The following is a 22,594-nucleotide window of genomic DNA, read 5'->3' as shown; positions in this document are numbered from 1 at the left end:
TCTCGTTATATTTTTGTGACCAACACAGATGGCTGCGCAGATGGAGCCAATGGGTCATAACGACCTTGAAATGGCGACTGTCATTGCAAACCCTATGGTAGAGCCACAGCCTGACCCAGCAGCAGACGGGAGTGGTTGCACCGTGAGCTTCCACGACATCTGCTACACCGTGCAGCTAAAGAGAGCCTTCTCATGGCGAGGATGCCACCGTCCGGAAGAGAAGAAGATACTCCTGGGTCTCAGGTCAGTAACTGTGTCCCCCCTTCTTGTGTGTGTGTGTGTGTGTGTGTGTGTGTGTGTGTGTGTGTGTGTGTGTGTGTGTGTGTGTGTGTGTGTGTGTGTGTGTGTGTGTGTGTGTGTGTGTGTGTGTGTGTGTGTGTGTGTGTGTGTGTGTGTGTGTGTGTGTGTGTGGTCACTAGCGGGCCACTCCATGGTCACGTAACCATACTTTTAGCTCGGCAGACGTGTTGGATAAACACAGCGGCTCGGCCGTAAACTTTCCCTTCTTATTTTGAGAACACTTCAGCGAAAAGTATTTATGAAAGCATTTGAGGCGAGAAATAAGCTGTGCAGCAGCTGAATCTGTCTTTAGTTCACTGACGGCTAGTTTAGATGTTTCACAATGTGTGGATTCTCCACACCCCGCATCAAATTTGCATAAAGTAGAAGTCCAGTCTCATTTATAGAAATGAGCTGCGGCCACCGGATCACATCTGGAAACGCACCGCAACCGGACCAGCATGCCACATGCGGTGTGTTTCCAGACACGCACCTAGAAGCACGTTTACAATAACCTTCCTGTCTTCTAATTAGGGGCTGGCTGATTTTAGTCAGTCAGTTATAGCCCTTCTCTAAATAATCATCATCAGCTGGAGTTTTGCTGGTTAAACGCTGTGTTTTTAATTTCACATAAAACAGTAAATGCTGTTAAATGTTGGAATCGTGCAGGATGATGTCCATTTGTCCAATACATGGAGCTCTGACACCTTTCAGTCCTCACCGTTGTCTTCTCAGTAATGTACAGGAGTAAGCTACGGCCAGGTAACATTACAGGAGCGGTCTGAGCCGACAGGTAAATTTATATAGATGCTGCAAAATTAACATTGACTTAACAGGTCTTCTGTTTCAGTTTAACTGTCATGACGAGTGATGCGTGCTTCGTTGTCGGTCATGCTTTTCATTTACGTTGCATTGCTAAAGTTGTGCTAATTTAAATTACTTCCTGTTTTTTGTTGGCAATAACATCGCTGTAGTTATGACAGCCTACCATAGCGGTAGTTAAAAGCCAGTAAGTAACTGCAGAAATGACATGAATGTAAAAAATAAAAAATTTGAGTACACAACGACTGTTCATCGCACAGTCAGCTGCATGTTGAAGTGCACTTAAGGAGTGATGTGAGGGGAGGGGGTTTATTCAGTTAAAATTAACATGATTGTCTGTCTTCAGTAACCAAAGTGATGTAAAGCACCTAAAATATTGCTTTGCATGCAGATCCTCCAGTATTTGATTCATGATACATTGGTTAGATGTTGTAGTTCAGAGAAAAAACTATTAAGTGCTTCATGTGTGTTTCAGATTTTTTTTTTTTTAAACTCAAAATAGCCAAATTTCTCTCCCAATGATGCTTCAGATGATTTTCTCAAACAAGACAAATTATATTAATTTGTTGCCTTTCATTAACAGGGATGGGAATTATCCGCGGATTTCATTTCAAGTTTGAACACTTTATTGTCGCTGATACTCCCGCAAGATGGTAATGCCGTTAACGATAGCTTGTTAACGACATTAATAAGCTGTAAACGGCCCAGCGATTGGAAGTCGCTGTGCCCCCCCCCCCCCGGGTCAACAACTTTCCGCTGGAATCAGAACTTGCTGTTCCCATCCCTGCATTAAGAAGTAGCAAGATTGTTTTGTTTTTTGGTTGGCATGTATTGCATTAATCCTTGTTGCACTTGGAGAACAGTGGTTTTTCATGCCAGTTAAACATGGCTCATTGTATCCTTGGGTGATACTGGACAGTAATTAGAAGAGACATGCAATGGTTTCTTTCTAATGGTATTAAATACACTTGACTTTTCCCATGGAAGAATGAATAATTTCACACAAATTTCATGGGTCCTTTCTTGCCACAGTGTTAATTATTTGCTATTAAGCATGGGTTCTTGCATATAATCTGTCTGACGCATTACAGAGCAGCCTGCCAGGGAAACTAATTAAACAGCATCACGTGATAAACCTCAAGACGTTAATTCAGTCTAATTCCATTTTATATCGCTGACTCTTGCTGGTGCTTGTGTAACCGTTCTGTCGAGGGATTTGCTTTTGAAGGTTTTTTTTTTTTTTTTTCCCCTCTTCAATGGTTTATACAGATTAAAGGGTGTCTTGTATGGAGTCGTGAAGAAAGGTTCATGATATCGAACAATTGCAGAAATGCTTTCATGAACATTGCTTTGTTTGGGATAATGGGAAAATGAAGTTCATGGTGTTACAGAAATGATTTAGGTGCTTTTGAATTTCACTAAGAACCACATTAATCCACTTCTCACATCCCTCATACTTGCATTGTAAAATAGATTCAGTGAGGTTTAAATCTGAGCTTACAGACCTTGCTAATAATTGGCAACAAAAGCATTTATGTACACTACCATGCAAAAGTTTTGACTCACCCCGAATTTTTCTGATTGGTTCATATTACCTAAATTATGAGCGCAATTTAACCATGTTTCACTTCTAATCACAGAACTATAGATAAGAACACTGAAAACAAAATGGAAGCGTTTGGCATAAATGTATGCATTTAGTATTTCAAATACTGTTAAACTGTCTAAATCCGTGACTCATCACGATAGCCTCCTTTAGCTTTGATAACTGACAAATTCAAGGCATTTTTGCAATCAGTGACATGAGATAATCACTTGAAATTTCCTCCCATGCTTCTGCCAACATCTCCTAAAGGTTTGCAGTACTTGTGGGTTGCTTGTTCTTGACGTTTCTGTCCAGTTCATCCCAAACAAGTTTGATGGGGTTAAGGTCAGGGGATTGAGCTGGTCAAGTCATAACCCTTAGCTTTAGATCGTTGTAGTGTGAATGGCTGTCCCGCTAAATGCAGCCCAGAGGGAATGGCATGCCTCTGTAAGATACTGTGGTATCCATGCTGATTTAGAATTCCTGTGACTTTGTGCAGATCATCAGTCTGACCCCCTGCAAAACAGCCCCAGACCATCACACTACCTCAACCATGCTTTACTGTGGGAACACACACAGGAGTCGAGCGTTCTCCAACCCTACGTCGAATGTACTTGCGCCGTTTTGATCCAAACATTTCAAACTTTGACTCGACTGTAAATGGAACAGTTTTCCATTCTTCTACAGTCCATTTTCTATGTTCTTTAGACTACTGAAGTCTCTTCTTTATGTTCTGCTTTCTTAGCAGTGGTTTCCTGGCAGCTACCCTGCCTTTCAGACCAGATTCCTACAGTCTATGCCACACAGTATCCACTGATACATTATTACTCCTGGTTGAGTTCAGCTGCGCTCTTATTTCTGGGGCTCTTTTGTCTGTTTTGAGGACTGGTGACCCTGATGAACTTATCTTCAGCTTTAGACGTGACTCTGCTTCTACCAGAATTAAATCTGTCTTCATGTGAACCTGTTTCTTCATCTCTTTAATGTTTTTGCAACTCCACTTTGTGAGACTAACTTTCTGAGCAATTTGTCTTGTAGAATAGCCTTCTTTTTTCAAGACCTGAATTTCAATCCCTTTTTCTTTGCTTAACTGAGGTTTTCTGGCCATTTTTATGCCACTTCAGATTTAGATAATTTTCAAATTGGCTAAAGAAATTCTTCTTTCCAGGAATTCAGTCTTTTATATCAACTCAAAGGTAACACAAAATATTTGAACAGAGTAAAGAACTGTGAATCAAGGTGTGAAAAAACATTCTACTGGGATGGCATAGTTATTACAGGGGACATGCAACCCTTTGTAAAGATATTTTAAGTGTTTTAACCAAACGGGGTAATGTTGCTACCTAAACCTTCTAGTAATGCTTTCATCAATAAATGCTTAGAAATGTCCCTATTTGATTAAATTTTGTTCATAGCATACTCATGAATGTTCTTGAAATGATTAGAAATGGCAAATTGCTAAAGTGCCCTGCGACAGACTGGCCACCTGTCCAGGGTGTCCCCTGCCTTCGCCCAAGTCAGCTGGGATAGACTCCAGCGACCCCAGTGAGGATAAAGCGGTGTATAGAGAATGGATGGAAATCACTAAAGTTGGCGCTTAAAGCTGCTGTCCGGAGTTTGAATCGCAGCGTCTCCCAAAACGCTGTTGGTCCCTCCCTCCCTCTGATTTCGCCCCTTTATTTGTGCACGCGCGCAGTACCTGACAGGAGTGCCCGGAGTGCTGCAGCATCTCGCCTGTTTTGCTGTTTTCCACTCTTCTACATTTAGTAAATAATAAGGGAATTACGTTAGAATGCTGTATTGAGTCTAACTTGTCCTAATACCAAAATAACATGAATCTGCTAGGACGAACGGGTAAAGTTTCAATATGTGATTACATTCGTGTATCCCTCTCGATGACGTTGTTTATCAAACTTAGTGCATTTACGCGTGTATATGTGTGACATTGTTTATTTATTTCTATCTAGAGTTCAGAATTGCGTGACTCCTCTGACGAAGAGTATGTCCCAGACGCCCCAACATCTTCCTCCAGAGGTCGGGCATCTAAACGAAGCCGTCAGGCGGGCTATGGAGGCCGTGGTCGGGGAGCGACGCGAGCACCCCGAGCCAAAAAACGTCCTGCAGTCTCTTGGCCTGACAAGCCGTGGGATTGGTAACTTTTCTGGAAGTTGCTGATCCCTGATGCTCTCTCCTCCACAAGCAAAACAAATGTGCGCGCGGTTGCGTAGTGCGTAGCTCGCCCACCTCTGCATGGGCTTGCTTGCTGTGCGCGTAACCGTTGATTGACAGCATGACAAAGCTGAAGCTCGAACTTGATTGGTCGGCAGCGACCGGCGCTTTTTGGAATAACATGGGGGTCTATGAGAGGAAGGCGGAGCTCAGGAATAAATTTTCATATCGCGTTATACTAACTTTATATTATAGTATCGAACTAGACTAAGACATTTAAGCTTTGTTAAAAAATGATACATAAATTGAAAACAAACGGAAACTCCGGACAGCAGCTTTAATTGGGCTGTTTTGACAAAAATACGGGAAAATTAAGGGAGAGTCCAAACTTTTGCCTGGTAGTGTATGTCTGGGTTCATGCTTTTTCATTTTATTAATCTGCTTTTATTTGGCCACATACACTTGTGTTACTGTCTTTTTGTAGTGGGATCATGAAACCTGGCCTGAATGCTATTCTTGGACCTTCTGGATGTGGAAAATCTTCGTGAGTAATGAGTCTTTACAAATTGGATTCAAATCATCACGCGCATTCCTGTATTTGTTGCATGTGTATTTAAATGTTTTGTTTTTCATAGATTCTTGGATATTCTGGCTGCAAGGAAAGATCCCTCAGGCCTCTCGGGGGAAGTTCTTATTGATGGAGCTCCCCAGCCTCCAAATTTCAAGTGCCTCTCTGGCTATGTGGTCCAGGTGAATAGGAATGGTTTTCAATGACCTTACCCCATGTTTAATTTTTAGTTTTTTGGACACACTGGAAATCTATCAAGCCATATCCCTCAGGAGCAATAGATCAGGAAATCATTAAGGACTCCTGTTTCACTGCCACTGCAATATCAATACATGGTCACTATTTAAACCCAATATGCAATACCTTAATGTGCAATATTGTAATTTAAATTGTATTCTAATTTATTACCCTGGTTAAAGTTGTTTTTAACACAGTACTTTGTTTACACTTTGACACAATACTGCTTAGACTTCTTATACTTGTATATTTTTTTTTTAATCTAGAATTTCTCAGATTTAGATTTGTAGATTTATTCTTTTAGTCTGTTTTTGCTAGGTACTGCAACTCCATACGTCACGTCAAATTCCTTGTGTGCGAACTCACTTGGCATTAAAGGCTTTTCTGATTCTGATATTGTAAACCCTAGCACCTTTTGACTTTATGGCGACTCATAGGCACAATTGGCTTTCATTGTGTCTGAAGTTTTTATTTCACCTCCAGCAGCTCCCAAGAAAAATGTGTATTTAGCTGCGGTAGTAAAGCACATTTTCCCAGTTAGTGACTACATGTGTATAATGTTGGACAGGTAGTGTCTTGTAGGTTTCCAGAAATGATTTCACAGAAAAAACGGCTGAAAGCTGAGGCGTAAGATGGATGAGTGAACCAGGTACGAGGACAAAGCGAAGTCGACAGCCAAGCTAGCAGCTCTACCAGACCAAAGATGCACAGGAACACTTTGAGCTAAATGCTAACATGTTAATGAAAAACATGTATATTTACAGTGATTTCAAATTTACTTGGAGCCCTGCCAAGTTTAAATTTGTGGTGATTTTAATTATTTGGTTTTTGGTAGAAAGCCAAATAAAAGATCACGTCATTGGCAAAGTCTGGGCAGAAAAAATATCTGAACTGAACTGTAAGATCCTAAAAATGTAGGAGAAGAAAGGCCTTTTAAGTTACACACAGCCCTTTGATCCCCTGTTAATCTAAAATTATTGATAACAGCAGCTTCAGCGGCAGTTGGTTGTTCTAAACCCTGTAAGTCTCTAGTTCTCTGCATGAAGTATGAGGAAATGTAGTCAGTTTATGATGAATAAAGTAGAACAGGACAAAATCTGCAAAAGAAACGTTTGACTAATGACTGTTTCTGATCTTGTCTTCATAGGACGACGTGGTCATGGGCTCCCTGACTGTGAGGCAGAATCTGCGTTTTTCTGCAGCCCTGCGACTGCCGGAATCAGTGCCACAGAGGGAGAAGGAGGCTCGAGTCAACCACCTCATTACAGAACTGGGTCTTACAAAAGTGGCTGACTCTAAGGTGTGTTGCTGCTACATACTGACATGTGGTATCCCGTATTATTCATCTGGTGAGGGATCAGGTAAGTCGGGATAGACTGATTGGTCAATGTTGTGGGGATGTTTTTTTTGTTTGTTTTTTCCAGGTGGGCACACAGCTGGTCCGAGGAATCTCGGGAGGAGAGAGAAAGAGAACCAGCATTGGTATGGAACTGATTATGGATCCTGCAGTTCTCTTTCTGGATGAACCGACCACAGGGCTGGATGCTAGTACTGCCTGTACTGTCCTTCTGCTGCTGAAACGGTAATGGAGCAACTGAAATCGTTTCCCAGATTTAGTCTAGAATTGTTTTTAGAGAAGAGTCTTCAGGTTCAAGGTTAGGCTTGATGTTGGAGATAATTTAAAGCGACATTGATCGTTTTAATATGAATACATTCAGTATTTACAGTATGCAACACATTTGCCTGTTGTGAACCTACTGTCCTTTATTACACAGATGTTGATGAAATGTTGTTTTCTCCTCCTCCTGTCATGGTCACTGAATATTTTCTACCATACTCAGTCATGATTTTTGTAGTTAAAAGGTGTTTATGTTAAGATGTTTGAATTATGGCCCTAAAAATTCAATAAAAAGCCAGAAAAGTGATCTAATCGATCCCTGTCAAACCAATATACACTCTTCCATAGCTCAAGTCAGATTTTGCAGATCACGTCTGTATAACATCAAGTGTCGGCAATACCACCTCGCATGCAAAAAAATGAGACGCCACCTTATTTAGTTTTCATGTTTAAAGGTGTGGAGACGTTTGAAACACACAAATGGGCCCCGATTTTTTTTTTTTTTTTCCCCTCTCCTGAAACTAGAAATTGAAAATTACACTTATGTTGTACTTGGATCACATTTTGCTTATCCATTTGTTTTTCAGAATGGCTGAACAAGGAAAAAACATAATTTTGTCCATCCACCAACCTCGCTACTCCATCTACAGGCTGTTTGATACTCTGACTCTGTTGGTTAGTGGTAAACTGGTGTATCACGGAAGAGCACAATCCGCTTTGGCCGTCTTCAACAAAATTGGTAACTGCATACTCTCAGAACTTATCACTCCAAGAAACTTGGTTATAGTCTTTAGATCAAGTTCAGATTAATTGGTAAATGTACAAGGTTGTGCAGCTACTGGAAAACGGCATTGCCACTGTATGCATTATTGAACAGGGTCATTGTCTTTGTTCCAGGGTATCACTGTGAGCAAAACGATAACCCAGCTGACTTCTTTCTGGATGTTATTAATGGAAACCACACTGCTGCACCTGTTCCACCACTAGGGGCATGCCCTGAAGGTATTCTATATACAGTACCATCCAAAAGTTTGTTCACACCCTCTCATTCAATGTTTATTTATTTTGATTTTCTGCATTGTAGATTAATACTGCAGACATCAAAACTATGAATAAAGCGTACAGAGTGATGTAGTAAACAAAATGTGAAATAAGTCAAAACATATTTTAGATTCGTCAAAAAAGCCACCCTTTGCTTTGATTACTGCTTTCCACACTCTTGGCATTCTCTCCATGAGCTTCATGAGGTAGAACCTGAAATGGTTTTCCAACAGTCTTGAAGGAGTTCCCAGAGATGCTGAGCACTTGTTGGTCCTTTTGTCTTCACTCTGTGGTCCATCTCATCCCAAACCATCTGGATTGGGTTTAGGTCAGGTGACTGTGGAGGTCAGGTCATCTGATGCAGCACTCCATCACTCTCCTTCTTGGTCAAATAGTCCTTCCACAGTCTGGAGGTGTGTTTGGGGTCATTGTCCTGTTGAAAAATAAATGATGGTCCAACTAAACACAAACTGGATGGGATAGCGTGTCGCTGCAGGATGCTGTGGTAGCCATGCTGGTTCAGTTTGGAATAATCCCCAACAGTGTCACCAGCAAAGCACCCCCACACCATCATACCTCCTCCTCCATGCTTCATGGTGGGAACCATGCATGTAGAGACCATCCATTCACCTTTTCTGCATCTGGTGGAACCAAAGATCTGAAATTTGGATTCCTCAGACCAAAGCACAGATTTCCACTGGTCTAATGTCCATTCTTTGCGTTTCTTGTCCCAAATAAATCTCTTCTGCTTGTTGCTTTTCCTTAGTAGTGATTTCTCAGCAGCTGTTTGACCATAAAGTCCTGATTGGTCAGTCTCCTCTGAACAGTTGATGTTGAGATGTGTTCCACAAATGAACCTTGACAAGGCACACCTGTGAAGTGAAAACCATTCCAGGCTAATGCTGAAAAGATTAGTTGAGTAGTCAATTGACACCTCTCCCCCTCCAAAAAAAAAATTGAGGACTCAAACACTGATTTAAATTCTGTGGATAAAATAATAAACATTAAAATGATACTGGTCTGCTGGATATGGTTGTAGTGCCTCGAAATGACCTTTAAAAGCCCCTTAAATTGGGATTATTTCATCAGAATGTAGTAGCTTAGACCAAGAATGACTTTTGCACTCAAATGTTTTGTGTTTACACGTTCAGAAGGCACTTTTAAGCCACTTCATATTAATATGAAACACAAACTTTGTTAGACCGGATCAAGATGAAGCAAGTTTTTTGAGGTGATTTATTTAAAATGAAGGGTATTTACATATGTAAACTATGCAATATTTCAGTCCAAATAAGTTCACTTTTAACAGCAAAAAAGAAATGCTTTTAAAATGGAAGAAAATTACACTCCACAGCTGACAGAATGTAAAATATGCAAAATTGTCTAATCTACATGAAGGACTTGCTGCACCCTATAAACATTTGGACCAAATTTTATCAAAGTTGACATCTTATTTATTTTTAGATGTTTTGGTGATATTGACATCTGCCATAGTCATACTCCTTTCCAGTGACTAAATCTTGTATTTTTTTTTGGACAGTTTTGGACTGTAACACAATCGGCAGAGCAAGGCAGGGCGTCAAGGAGCGCCTGCTGAATGAATACAGGCAGACCACCGACTTCCAGAACACAAAAACTGAGCTGGAGTGCATCATCGAGAAAAAGGCGATTGTACCACGTCCAAAGTCCCGCACTGTCACTTATAACAGCTCCTTCTTTCACCAGTTACAGTGGGTTCTTAGGAGAACCTTTCTGAACCTCCTGATGCAACCGCAAATATCCCTGACCCCGGTAAGCACATCTTTATTTAAAGCAACTGTTGGACAAAAATAGCAATTTGTCACTTTGCAGGCAGTCTGTGCTAGGCTGTTTTGTTTTGTTGTTTGTTTTTTTGGCTCAGAAAACATGCTTCATGTCTAGAAATAGTGAGGGATATCAGCAGTCTCATCTTACTGATTAGCTAATATGTGTATTTCCAAAAATGTCATGGAAATTGGAACGAAACGCATCCAAAAAGCAGACAGGGTCACAAAAGAAAGTAGGCAGACTGAAAACAGACTTTAGTGTTATGGCAGGGAAACTCAGTTTCACAAAACAAATAAGCTTATGTGCCAAAATGGTGTTCATGTAATTCTTTCAGCCGTTTCTTTATATATTTGCTAGTTGATTCAAGTCTGGTTTCTCTGTTCTGATTTTTTTTTTTTTTTTTTGTTTAACTTTGATTTTGAAAGCTACATCTGTAAATATCCCTGTGATATTTATTTGCAGTTACAGTATTAATTGCATATTGTTAAAGAAGAGTTTTGTTATTTGGTCAATACAAATCTTTGAAGTGTTAAGATTTAAGACGTTCAGATCTGAATTGAGCATCATGTGTTCTGTATTTCTGACCAGTCAAGTTCTACCTTTCTCACATGTATACACCTAGTTAGATTTTCACTGTCTTTGGTCATGGGTTTAAACATGATGCATTATCACCTTTGAAAGAAAAGACCATAAACTGTTTGGTGTCCGGTGTCATCATGAGCAGGATACACAGAAAGCACTTTGGAGGGGTCAGCTTAATACTCTCATTAGTCGACCCAAAATGCCGTCAGAGTTCTCCTCACTTTAAGAATTAACAGCTAATTGGCCCTAAATAAGTCAAAATAATCCTACAAGAGGGGCTCTAGGTGGGTGCTGTAATCGGCTTTGGTGACTGTTGTGACCCCCACTCTTGCCTCTTTGGGCCAGGATCTGAACTGATATCATATCAAGCCAAAGCCCCCTGGCCTTGCTCTAGGAGCCGTCACATGATGCCGTCATGACCTATCCCTCCATTGCTCTGCTTCCACATGAGGGCCTGAGGGGAATTAGGTGAAAAAGGCTCAACCTTATTGGCTTATCCCTTCACCCTGGGAACCACTTTTTCCAGTCATAATCTGTAAATTGTTAGACTTAAAACATGTCACTTTCACTTTTCTCACTCTTTGCTGTCATTTTCTCCACCAGCAGTTCTGGAGGGAGAAGGGTGAACACCAGAAACCCCGATCCTCAGACAGCATTTTCTGTTTAACCTATGACGAGAATTACTGCCCAGTTTGCTCATTTTATATTATTCGTATTTTCCAACATTTTCACTTTTCTTTCAAACATTCCAAACAACTCCTTTGATAAGTTTCTAAGCAGTTAGTCATCAAATTGAGTAACAATAAAAATATTTACTTGTATATTGTATCAGAACTTTGTAGAAGGTCATCGCAGCCTATAAATCTTTGTGTTTTGTCTGTGCAGCTTGGAGTCAGCACTTTCCTGAGTCTTCTCGTTGGAGCCGCTTTCTTTGGGGTGAAAGATGATCAGCCTGGACTCCAGAACAGGTTAAAAAAAAAAAACCCAAATACACACTGCAGTCATTCTGGGATGGTATAACATGTGGATGTATGACCTAGACAACATGTCTCCGTATAAATCTTCAGTTTAAATGCCTTAGCATTAAAACCACTGACAGATGAAGTGACTGACATTGATTATTTTGTTGCAACTGCACTATATTCGATCACAGCTTGAAACTAATGTGGGGGAAGCAGGATAAATGAGGAGACATGAGCAATTTGACGAAGACCAAACGGTGACTGCTTGATGACTAGATTAGAACGTTGTGGTGTTCCTTGTATACAGTGGTTAGTACCTACCAAAAGTGATCAGAGGAGGGATGACTGAGCAGGTGTTCGGAGTGCAGGTTGGCCCATATGGTCTGATCCTACAGAACAGCTGCTGAAGCATAAATTGTTGGCTGTGTAAAGGTGACGATGGGGAAAACGGTGCATTGCAGCTTGTTCAGTGTCTACTTGCGTAGCTGCACATGTTGAGCTCTGACCATGGGCATGTGAGCTCAAACTTGACCATGGGGAAATGGAACAAGGTGGCCTGGGAGTCTGAGTTGATTGTGAAGGCAATGTGATTTGGACAGCATTCTGTCATTGAAGTGGATGTTGCTTTGACATGCCCCCACCATTGCTGCAGACCACGTATGGTCCTGCGTTGTGGCAGCGTTCACTCATGGCGTTACTCAGCATGACATTGTTCTCTGGCTCGCTGCAGATCTTCTCCAGGAATGGTTTGAGGAATACTTTGATTTGACCAAATTAAAGGGATTTTCCTTCACTGTGAGACAGTCAGACCTACACGCACTTCCGTACAATATTTATCTATCCATTATCTATACGTCGCTTAATCCTCATTAGGGCCATGGAGGGATGGAGTCTCACCCAGCTGACTTAGGGTGAAGGTAGGGGACACCCTGGACAGGTCACCAGTCTATCACAGGGATACATATAGAGACAATCGCTCGCATTCACACCAATGGACAATTTTGAAAATCAAATAACCTCAGCAAATTTTTGGTCTCTGGGAGGAAACCGGAGTACCATGTGTTAGTGACCATGTGTTTGCTCTCCATTGGCAAACACATGGAGAGCATGCCAACTCTATGCAGAAAGATCCCGGGAAGGCCGGGACGTGAACCGGAGATCTAGCTGCAAGGTGACCGTGCTAACCACCATGCAGCCCAGTGCAATATCAGTTTTACTGTGCAACTTCTATTATCAATCAATTATCAACCTGTGGACTGAAGCAGCTGAACATGATCGGTTCATTCTGAGTGGGGAAAATGAGTCAAGTGAAGTGCTAAACACTCCTGTCTGTTAATTCAGACTTCTGCTTCAAATTCGTCAGGCAAAGTTGGAAACCACCTTCATACCTGTTAACTCTGAGGTTTTTTTTTTTTTTTTTTTCCCCCCCAAACTCACAAAAAGCCTGACAGTGTTGAACTGCCTTCATAGTTAAGCCCTCTGATCTGCTAAATGCTGTAGACAAGAGAAAGGCTGCATCATTTAAAATGGAAGTGTCCCGTCAAATTTAAAATCCCCTCATAATTTGATTATAGGTCCAGGTCTGTATAGGATGATGTCTTGGTCCAGACTAGTTTATGACCTAGGGTCTAGTATGTAGTTGATTAAACAAAGCCTCGATTCAGAGAATTTTTCCTCAAGGAATTTTAGTAATTTAATTACTCAAATAATTCGAGGAGTCATTTCAGCCCTAGATGGCTTTTATGTTCTGGCTCATCTGTGTAAATATCTGCTTTTGATAAAGAAGTGTGAAAACTAGAGTAAGTACCGCTCTGCTGAGCCTCTTACCTTTTTTTTTTTTTTTCTCTTTTCCCCCCCTTGGACACAACCTGCTACTCACAAGTCAGGCACATTAGAAAACCCTCCTCCTTACTCTCTGTATGTTTCACTGAACTATGTGATTATATTTAAGTCAATGCATAGGCGACATGGAAGACACTAGTGTATGTGACTTAAATGTTTCAGATTATTCACCCCTCCCTCCTTTTTACTCGGTGCAGGATCAGATATCTGATCTGACTGGCATCGGGTACCTCAAACATGGATGCAAATTTGAATGTTAAATGTACAATCTGTTCCTGGTGTACAAAAAGATACAGCGAATGAAGTATAAGAAAGTCAGCAATAACAGAAAAAGTCCTTTAGAAAACAGGAGCCATCAGCTCATTTAATGACTAGAAACGATTCTATTTATGGGCTGCACAGTGGCTTGATGGTTAGCACTGTTGTCTTGCAGCTAGAAGTGGTGGATAGATATTGAATAGATGAATGATTCTACTTATTGAGAAATAATTGTTTGATCCTCTTTGAATGTGTCTTTTTAATAATTTACCCAACAGCAATAATGGATGTAGTATTCTTATGTGGCCTTAGCAGCGAGTATCGTTCCCTCAAATAGAAATCACTTTGTCGAGGTTTTGCATTATTCTATACGAGTTTCTGATCCAGTTTTTGGCCACTCTTCTGTGTGAAATTTCTTCAGTTGCCAGATGTACGGCTTCAAGTCCTCGTGAAACTTTTCAGTGGGATTTAAATGTGGACTTTGAATCTTAAGTTGCCTTAATAGCTTCACATTATCTTCCAGAACTCTCTGTTGCAACGCTTAATTAATGACTTTATTGGTGACTGCAGGCTGCCGAGTTCCTGAGGCAGCAAAACGGCATGAAACTAAATCTTTCATGTTTCACAGTTGGTATGTTGGTCTGCTGCTGTTGATTCATTAGTCCAGAGCACATTATTCCAAAAGGCCTGTTCTTGGGCTGTACGTTCAAACTATCCTTTAGCTTTCATGTTCTTTTTGGACAGCAAAGGTTTTTTTCCTTCCTTGCAGGTCAAGTTTGTGCTATTTTCTTCTGGATTGTACACTCATCTTTTTTTGACACTAACAGTTCTAATTTCCTGCAGATCCTATGAAGAAGTTTTTGACTGGCTGGACACTTGTGTTTTTTTGTTTTGTGTTTGAGCTGCCGTGCCAATGGCACCTCGGGCTGCTGCACCTTTAGGAGCGCACCTGTCTTGAGGAAAAGGGAAAAACAAAGACATTTGGGATCGGGGTAGGGATAGCAGACGGAAAAATGGGGGGGGGGGGGGGGGGTCGTTATACCAAATGAAACCTCCAAGGTTGGGAAATTCAATTTGAGAAGGAACCTGGAAAAAAAACAAACCCGCAACAGGCAAAGCATGACATGAGTCAAGGTTAGTTGGGATAAGGATGGGGGGTAATGGAACAGGTAGCTCAGCACAGTAGTGTCTCCTATGCAGCTGTTGCATCGTGAGTGGGAAGCGTGCGTGCGTGCGTGCGTGCGTGCGTGCGTGCGTGCGTGCGTGCGTGTGGCCAATCTCCTTCTGTCTCAGTTCGCAAGGGTGGAAGCGCGATAACACAGCAGGTTGCTATGGAGATGTCCTCAGATGGACCAGTCCAAAAGTCAACAGATGTCCTTGGGAAAGTGGGGGGCAGGGGGTTTAGGAGAGCTATCGCTTGGCCATGAAAAACTTCCAGAGGAGTTTATTGTTCCAGGGGTGCCAGACTGTAATCAGTATCCTTCTTGTTTAGGTGGGAGAGAGGAGCAATTTCACCTTCCCCCTAGCTGCTCTCAACTTTTTTTTTTTAGACCTCAGCTGTGGCGATTCTTACCTTGATGGCATCCACTTTGCGACTCAAATCAACAGCCGCCCCAAGCAAATTGTCCATCTTACATTTGAGTTCATCATTCCGGTCACCAGCAGCCTTGATCCGATCGTTTGCAAAGACCAGCAGAGTTTGGACGTTGTTTCTATCTGCGGTCATCCTAACTTTCCAGAACCTCAGGCCCGCGATCAAGCCAATTATCAGCAGACCGGTCATCACAAATCCAACCATATAAACATCCTCCACGGATAGGGGTGCCAGGCACATGATCCCCTTCCACTTCCCCCAGGCATCGATCACGTAACCAGAGGCGAAACTCCCATCCGGGCAGGGAGGCTTCCCTATCCCTATGCTTTTTGTGGCGATAATCGCGTTGAGACCAGCTAATCAATTCCATGATCGGTGTTTCGAAGTCAGACGAGACTTAATCACTAGGGCTGGACTTGAATATTTGTTCACTACGGCGGTATCAGGATATTAATTTTGATATCCGAATACCCCCCCTTTAATAGGGCCTGAATATCCGGAGACCACAAACTGCTATTCAGGCCAGCCCTAATAATCACAGCTGTCACTGACTCAGCACAGGACTGACCTTGATTTACGATGAGACAGAAGCATCTTCTCTGTCTTTAGGGACACCTGGAGTCACCATCAATAACTGCAGATTTTGTAATGCGATACGCTATCGTCCATTAGAGACTCATTGACCTGATGTAGTTTGCTTCCTGCAGGATGGGAGCCCTCTTCTTCGTCACCGTCAACCAGTGTTTCGGCACAGTGTCTTCAGCAGAGCTCTTCATCAGGGAGAGGACACTGTTCAAGTGAGTACTGTAGTTCAGAACTGGCATGAATGTGAGTTTATTGTACATAATTGAAATTGGAACACGTCATGTTTAACACGTTTCTCCTCTTCTAGCCACGAGTACATCAGCGGCTACTACAGAGTATCGGTCTACTTCATTGCAAAGATGCTGTCTGACCTCGTTTGGCGGTCTGTCATCATTTCCGTTTTCAGCTGTATCGTCTATTTTATGATCGGTGAGAGTCGCAGCTCCACGACCTGATTGAGTTGCAGAGTAATTAAAATTTTTAGATTCCTAAATGCTGAATTGAAATGCAAAATCAGCGTCTAATATTTGTGATCACTCAGGGTTCAAGTCCACACCAGAGAACTTCTTCATCTTCCTGCTGACTATGCTGCTGGTGTCCTATGCGGCCACATCCTTGACCGTGGCCGTCTCAGCCGACCAGACCGTCATTTCTGTCGCCAACGTCATCATGTCCATGTGCTTCGTCGTCATGATGGTGAGAGACCGTAACCACAAGCGCGTGGAGGCACATTTGTTTTAATATGCTGAAAGACAAATCATGAGCAGAATAAGCAGTCAACACTATGAGGATATGTAAGGAGGGGGAGTAAATCTGGCACATGCTGATGGTCTACATATGCTAGCAAATTTAATTTCAATCTATGCTTTCCAGGAACCAAAGATTTGAGATTTTTGAATAATTTCTTAATCTGTAAGACTTCTCCATAGAACTCAGCTTGAAATTTGTATGTTTTTATTTTAAATTGGGATAGATGAGGTTCTGCGCTGCGCAGTGGATTGGTGGTCAGCACTCTCATTTACAGCTAAAAGATCCCCGGTTCGCATCCCTGCCTTCCAGGGATCTTTCTGCATTTAGTTTGCATGTTCTCCCTGTGCATGTGTGGGTTTTCTCCAGGTTCTATAGCTTCCTCCCATGGTCCAAAAACAGAGGTTAATTGGTAACTTTAAATTGTCTGTAGGTGTCTTTATATGTGGCCCTGTGATAGACTGGTGACCGGTCCACGGTGTCCCCTGCGGCATGGCTCAGTGGGTAGAGTGGCCAGTCTTGTAACTGGAAGGTTGCCGGTTCGATCCTCGGCCTGTCGTGCTCATGTCGAGGTGTCCCTGAGCAAGACACCTAACCCCTCATTGCTCCTGGTGGGTCGTGGTTAGCGCCTTGCATGGCAGCTTCCGCCATCAGTGTGTGAATGGGTGAATGTGACGTATTTATATAGCGCTTTGGATAAAAGCGCTGTATAAATACAACCATTTACCCTTTACCCCAAGTCAGCTGGGATAGACTCCAGCCCCTTAATGAGGATTAAGCCGTGTATAGATGATGGATAAGAATCTGTATGATGATTTATCTAACAGTTCAAACCCCCGTACATTATATTGACCCTGAGAAATATTGTTTCTATCAAACACCTTTTCAAACTATCGGTGTGGGGGAAACGCAGCAGCAACACAAACAAATTACTCTTATAGATTCAAACAAGATCAGGGTTTTCAGTACAACAGATTCACATGTCTAGAAGGCTTCTGACAGTAGGGGAAAAAAGAACAGGTCAGACTAATGAAGGTTCTCTGTCTAAATCAGCGTTTCCCCTCCTATATGACCGACGAGGCGGGCCGCCTCACTGGTATAGGCCACCGCCTCATTACAATTTTGCCGACATTGCCGCCTCACTGGTCCGCGCCAAAAAAAAAAAGTAATGCTGAATATTAGAAAGCATTGACACATAAGTCCGGTATATTCGCCGCTGAAATCAACAAGTCAGAATGGCAGCCTTTTCTCACCGTGGCTGAAGACGGCAAGGCACATCCCCATTGCGGACAAGAAGCGGCAGCGCTCCATGGTTTCGTTTTTCGGGGCTAAAAGCAGGTGTGTATCACACACATGTCAAATTAAGTATCAAAACTATCGCATGTCATCAAAATAAAGTGAGCAACGCAGTGTAGGCATCGATCTCACTTCCTTTACTGAGTTTGCTTACTGTTTTGTTGTCCACAGCGATACGAAGTGACAGTGACTACAAAAATGGCTCCCGTTAAAACATTTAGGCACGACAAAACCTGTTCTCACGAACGAGACAAATGATTTGAACGGAATATAAAGTTCCTAATTTCTTTTGATAAAATGATTTATAGAGTGCCCGAAATTATATCATTCAATGGTTTCATTCAATTCAATTATATCATTCAATTCTGTAATTTCAACGGTTCAGCAGCCCACGGGCAGGCCGTTTTGATATCTGCATAAGCATTTTTCAAAATAGAACAACACTGCCAACGCGGTTATAGAAACACTATACACCCATGGAAAGCTTAGATTGATCAACATTAATCCCCACTTATATTTGATTTGCCTCATGTAATAAAGAGAGCATGTGTTCAAATTTGGTGTTTGTGTTTTCAAGAATGTTTACTTAAAGTCTTTAATTCAGCTGCCTGACACATATCACAGTGCAAAATTATGTATTCTAACTCAAGGTTAACAACTGGTATTCTAAAGAAGCTATTTCTTTGTTCAAAAAGGTAACCATTTTGAAAACAGAACTAACTCCTTCAGAAAACCAGTTGTTAACCCAGAGTTGAAGTTTTCTTTCACATTTTTAAGTAAAATGAAGGTCATGACATAACCTTTTTATTATTAAAAAGGTTATGTCATTTTGGCCCTTGCCTACACCCCACCACCTCACAGCCATTTCAACCCAGGGGAAACGGTGTAAATGTAGTGAAGTCATGTTTGAGCATATGCCTGCTGTGGGGAGGGAAAAGCTTGTAGACTGTTTCTTTTTGTTTTTAGCTTTTTTCAGGTCTCTTGGTTAACCTGCCCTCTGTCATGGCCTGGCTCTCATGGGTGAAGTACTTGAGCATTCCTCGTTACGGTTTTACAGTAAGTTTGAATCAAATTTAAGTTTTGACTGAAGAACATGCAGACAGGGTAGCTTCAGAAACATTTGCAGTTCAGAAGGAAGATATCGGTATACATTAAACACTGCCCATCTCATAGTGTAGCAAATGGAACAAAAGTGCTCGGAGTTCAGTGCTCCAAGACTGTTCATTCTCCACAGGGCATTGTCAGAAATGCATTTTTTTTTTTTTTTTTTTTTTTTTTTAGAAGTGCAGTATTTATTGATGATCAGAAAACACGGCACCATAGACCATTTAATATAGATGTACCCACAAACAAAATGACCTTGTGCTGAGCATTGGTGTTATGCATGTTTACATGATGTGTGGATACAGAATCGTGTGACCCAAATATGTAGCAGGCAGCAAGCATGGATGGGCCTCAAACACAACTTAATGAACTGTTTATAGCATTTCTGACGGATAAGTCTGCAGCGGTGGATTAGTAGTAGGATCACAATCATTTGATCTTAAGCAGGCAGCTGATGTAGCATTCACTTGTTGTCATGGTTACCGTGATGTTGAGTCTCTATTTTGCAACAATACAGACATCTTTAACAAATCTGTGGATCCAGACTATAAGCTGCATCACTGCCAAATGTAATCATTTGGTCCTTGTGTCATTTCTGACCTTCCCTGAAAATTTCATCCAAATCTGTTAGTCTGTTTTTGAGTGTTGCGAACAGACGCCAATCGTCACATAGCTAACATGAACTGTCTTTTGCATGTTCTGTGATTATGGACAAATGGTAGCAAAATGTCTGAAATCCACACTATCTTGTGTGCAGAGAAAGTCTGTTAAAACATATGCCTGCGTTTTTATCAATTTAAAAAAAATTTTTTTTTAACTTCCTCATATTTGGCGTGAGTTTTGTTCAGGCATCGTGAGACGGACCTGGAATTGGCTGTCTAGTACCAAAAGCATGATAATTGAAAACACCAAGTCATCATCTGCATCCGTCTCCGACTCCTCAAGCTAAAGTAAAGATAAACTGGTCTTCATCCAAAACTATGACCAAGGATAAGTTTCTTAAAGGTGGTGGCTGGAGTTGCATAATGGCCTCATGTGCTGCCAAAATAATGTAATTATTTAATGTGTCGTTATGAGTTCTACTATGTGCACTTGGTAGCATTTTTTGGGATAAGATAAAACATAGCCTTAAAATCTGAACAAATTTTTTTTTTTTCGCTCTCTTGACTACTCAAGGCCTTCATACATTTTATATTGTGTGTTTGACACCTGAATCCTCCGTCTCAGTAGTTACACGCACCATATTTCCTTTGTTCTTCATCTTCAGGCCTTGAACATCAATGAGCTCGTCGGTCTGAACTTCTGTGGGGACACAGCGACCCAAAACGGCACCGGGTCGTCTGTCATGGCCAACTGCACCGGGAGCGTCGGTGGTCTCCTGTGAGTAGAACTCCTCGTGTTAGTCCACAGCGCCTCATCCTCTCCCTCTAATGCCTGACCCGTTTTAACATGACAATCCTATTCCAGATGTTCAGGAGAGCAGCATCTGGAGTACCAGGGAATTGACTACAGTTACTGGGGACTGTGGCAGAATCACCTAGCTCTGGCCCTGATGATGATCCTATTCCAGACCATCGCTTACCTGAAGCTGCGTTTCATCAAGAAGTTCTCTTAACGTCATCGTGTTGGTCTGTGAGACACGAGGTCAGCAGATGTTCTTAAAAGCAGCTCGCCATTATCAAATAAGTGTGACATTTTGGAGAAGAACACTTGTCTTTTTGCATAGAATTCAATGGTCAGGAGGTTAACTTAGCATAAAGACAGGAAACTAAGTTAATTTGTTTTCGTCTAGATTTACAAAAAAAATCTATGTACTATCAGTAAAGCTGACAAGGTTTTCATGTTGTTCTATTCACAATCCTATAAATTACTTACAATGGTGTGGGTATAGAGGAAACATGCAGCTTAATACTCTGTTTACTGGTGTTTTTTCTTTTTCTTTTTTTTTTGGTGCACAGCAGATGGGCAGAAAATATAGACCATGAATGTATCATTAGGATCTAATAAAACCGCTTTAAAATGCATCTAGCTACCATAAACACTGAGTGTGGGGAAAATGATTAGAGCAGCTTTTATGTGCGTTTTTTTTTAACTTGCTGATCTTATGTCAGAATCGGCAAGTAAAGCTATCTCCAAAATGTCCAACTTATCAAATGTACCTTTGGTTTACAGTCGCATCGTGGATTTTCAGTGTAGAGACGATCCTTTTAATGTAAATAGTTTTATTGAATGAAAGCCTTGTCTCAGTTTTAACTTTTCAGGAACTAAACTGTTTTCCTTGATGAAGCCCAAGAGGGGAGTGGGTTTCATACATTAGAAGTATGGAAACAGGGTTTTGAGTATTTACTTCCACTTTATTCTGTTTTTTGTTTTTTACATGTATTGTACTGAAGCAAGGCTTTCTTGGTTTTTACCTCAACACTGATGTCTAATTGCAGAAATTCTATAAAGCAGATAGTATCAATTTAATGTTTTAGCAGTTAAGTTCCATAAAATGTTTGTTCTGATGCAGCTTTTTAAAATGTATGAATATTTTCATTTTTTTATGAAGTCATGTAATTTACAGTGTTACCTTTTATGTCCACAAAACTAAATAAATGCAACAGAATTAATTGAATTTTGTCTTTATTTCCTCAACCTGTACCAGACTACACATTTATTCAGTGAACACTATTGGAGCATTACTGAATCCTTAAAATAGTTCACCAAGTTAGGGTGTAAAATAGACCTTTAAAAACAGATGTTATTCAAGAGACAGAATTTCCTAATTTAATATTGCACTGAACTTTATTGCCCTTTTTATCAGTGAAAACATGTAGGGATGTACACTAGCAGTTAAAACTCTGGACACACCTTCTCATTTAATGGTTTTTCTTTACTTTCATGACTGTTCACATTGTAGGTTCTCACCAAAAACACTATGAACACATGGAATTATGGAGTAAACAAAATGTGAAATAAGTAAAACATATTTTAGATTCTTCAAAGTAGCCACCCTTTGATTACTGCTTTACACACTCTTGGCATTATCTTCATGAGGTAGAACCTGAAATGGTTTTCCAACAGTCTTGAAGGAGTTCCCAGAGATGCTGAGCACTTGTTGGTCCTTTTGTCTTCACTCTGTGGTCCATCTCATCCCAAACCATCTGGATTGGATTTAGGTCAGGTGACTGTGGAGGCCAGGTCATCTGATGCAGCACTCCATCACTCTCCTTCTTGGTCAAATAGTCCTTCCACAGCCTGGAGGTGTGTTTGGAGTCATTGTCCTGTTGAAAAATAAATGATGGTCCAACTAAACACAAACTGGATGGGATGGCATGTCTCTGCAGGATGCTGTGGTAGCCATGCTGGTTCAGTGTTCCTTCACTTTGGAATGAATCCCCAGCAGTGTCACCAGCAAAGCACCATCATACCTCCTCCTCCATGCTTCATGGTGGGAACCATGCATGTAGAGACCATCCATTCACCTTTTCTGCGTCGCACAATAACACGGTGGGAG

General features: G+C 41.3%; 1 protein-coding gene across 1 annotated transcript; it reads left to right on the top strand.

The window, feature by feature from the left end:
* On the top strand, positions 1-21,712 carry abcg2d (ATP-binding cassette, sub-family G (WHITE), member 2d). Its single transcript, XM_051946261.1, has 15 exons — positions 1-243; positions 5,340-5,399; positions 5,491-5,605; positions 6,808-6,960; positions 7,085-7,242; positions 7,866-8,017; positions 8,176-8,280; positions 9,860-10,110; positions 11,593-11,675; positions 16,071-16,160; positions 16,256-16,377; positions 16,490-16,644; positions 18,958-19,047; positions 20,363-20,475; positions 20,563-21,712. Exons 1-15 carry the CDS (start codon positions 29-31, stop codon positions 20,708-20,710), a joined length of 2,010 nt encoding a protein of 669 aa, XP_051802221.1. The 5' UTR covers positions 1-28; the 3' UTR covers positions 20,711-21,712.
* Positions 21,713-22,594: the final 882 nt, after the last annotated feature.

The sequence above is a fragment of the Acanthochromis polyacanthus genome, chromosome 3, assembly GCF_021347895.1.
Source record: "Acanthochromis polyacanthus isolate Apoly-LR-REF ecotype Palm Island chromosome 3, KAUST_Apoly_ChrSc, whole genome shotgun sequence".
NCBI lineage: Eukaryota > Metazoa > Chordata > Actinopteri > Pomacentridae > Acanthochromis > Acanthochromis polyacanthus.
The sequence above is the reverse complement of the archived record's forward strand: the minus strand, read 5'-3'. Positions and strand labels throughout refer to the sequence as shown.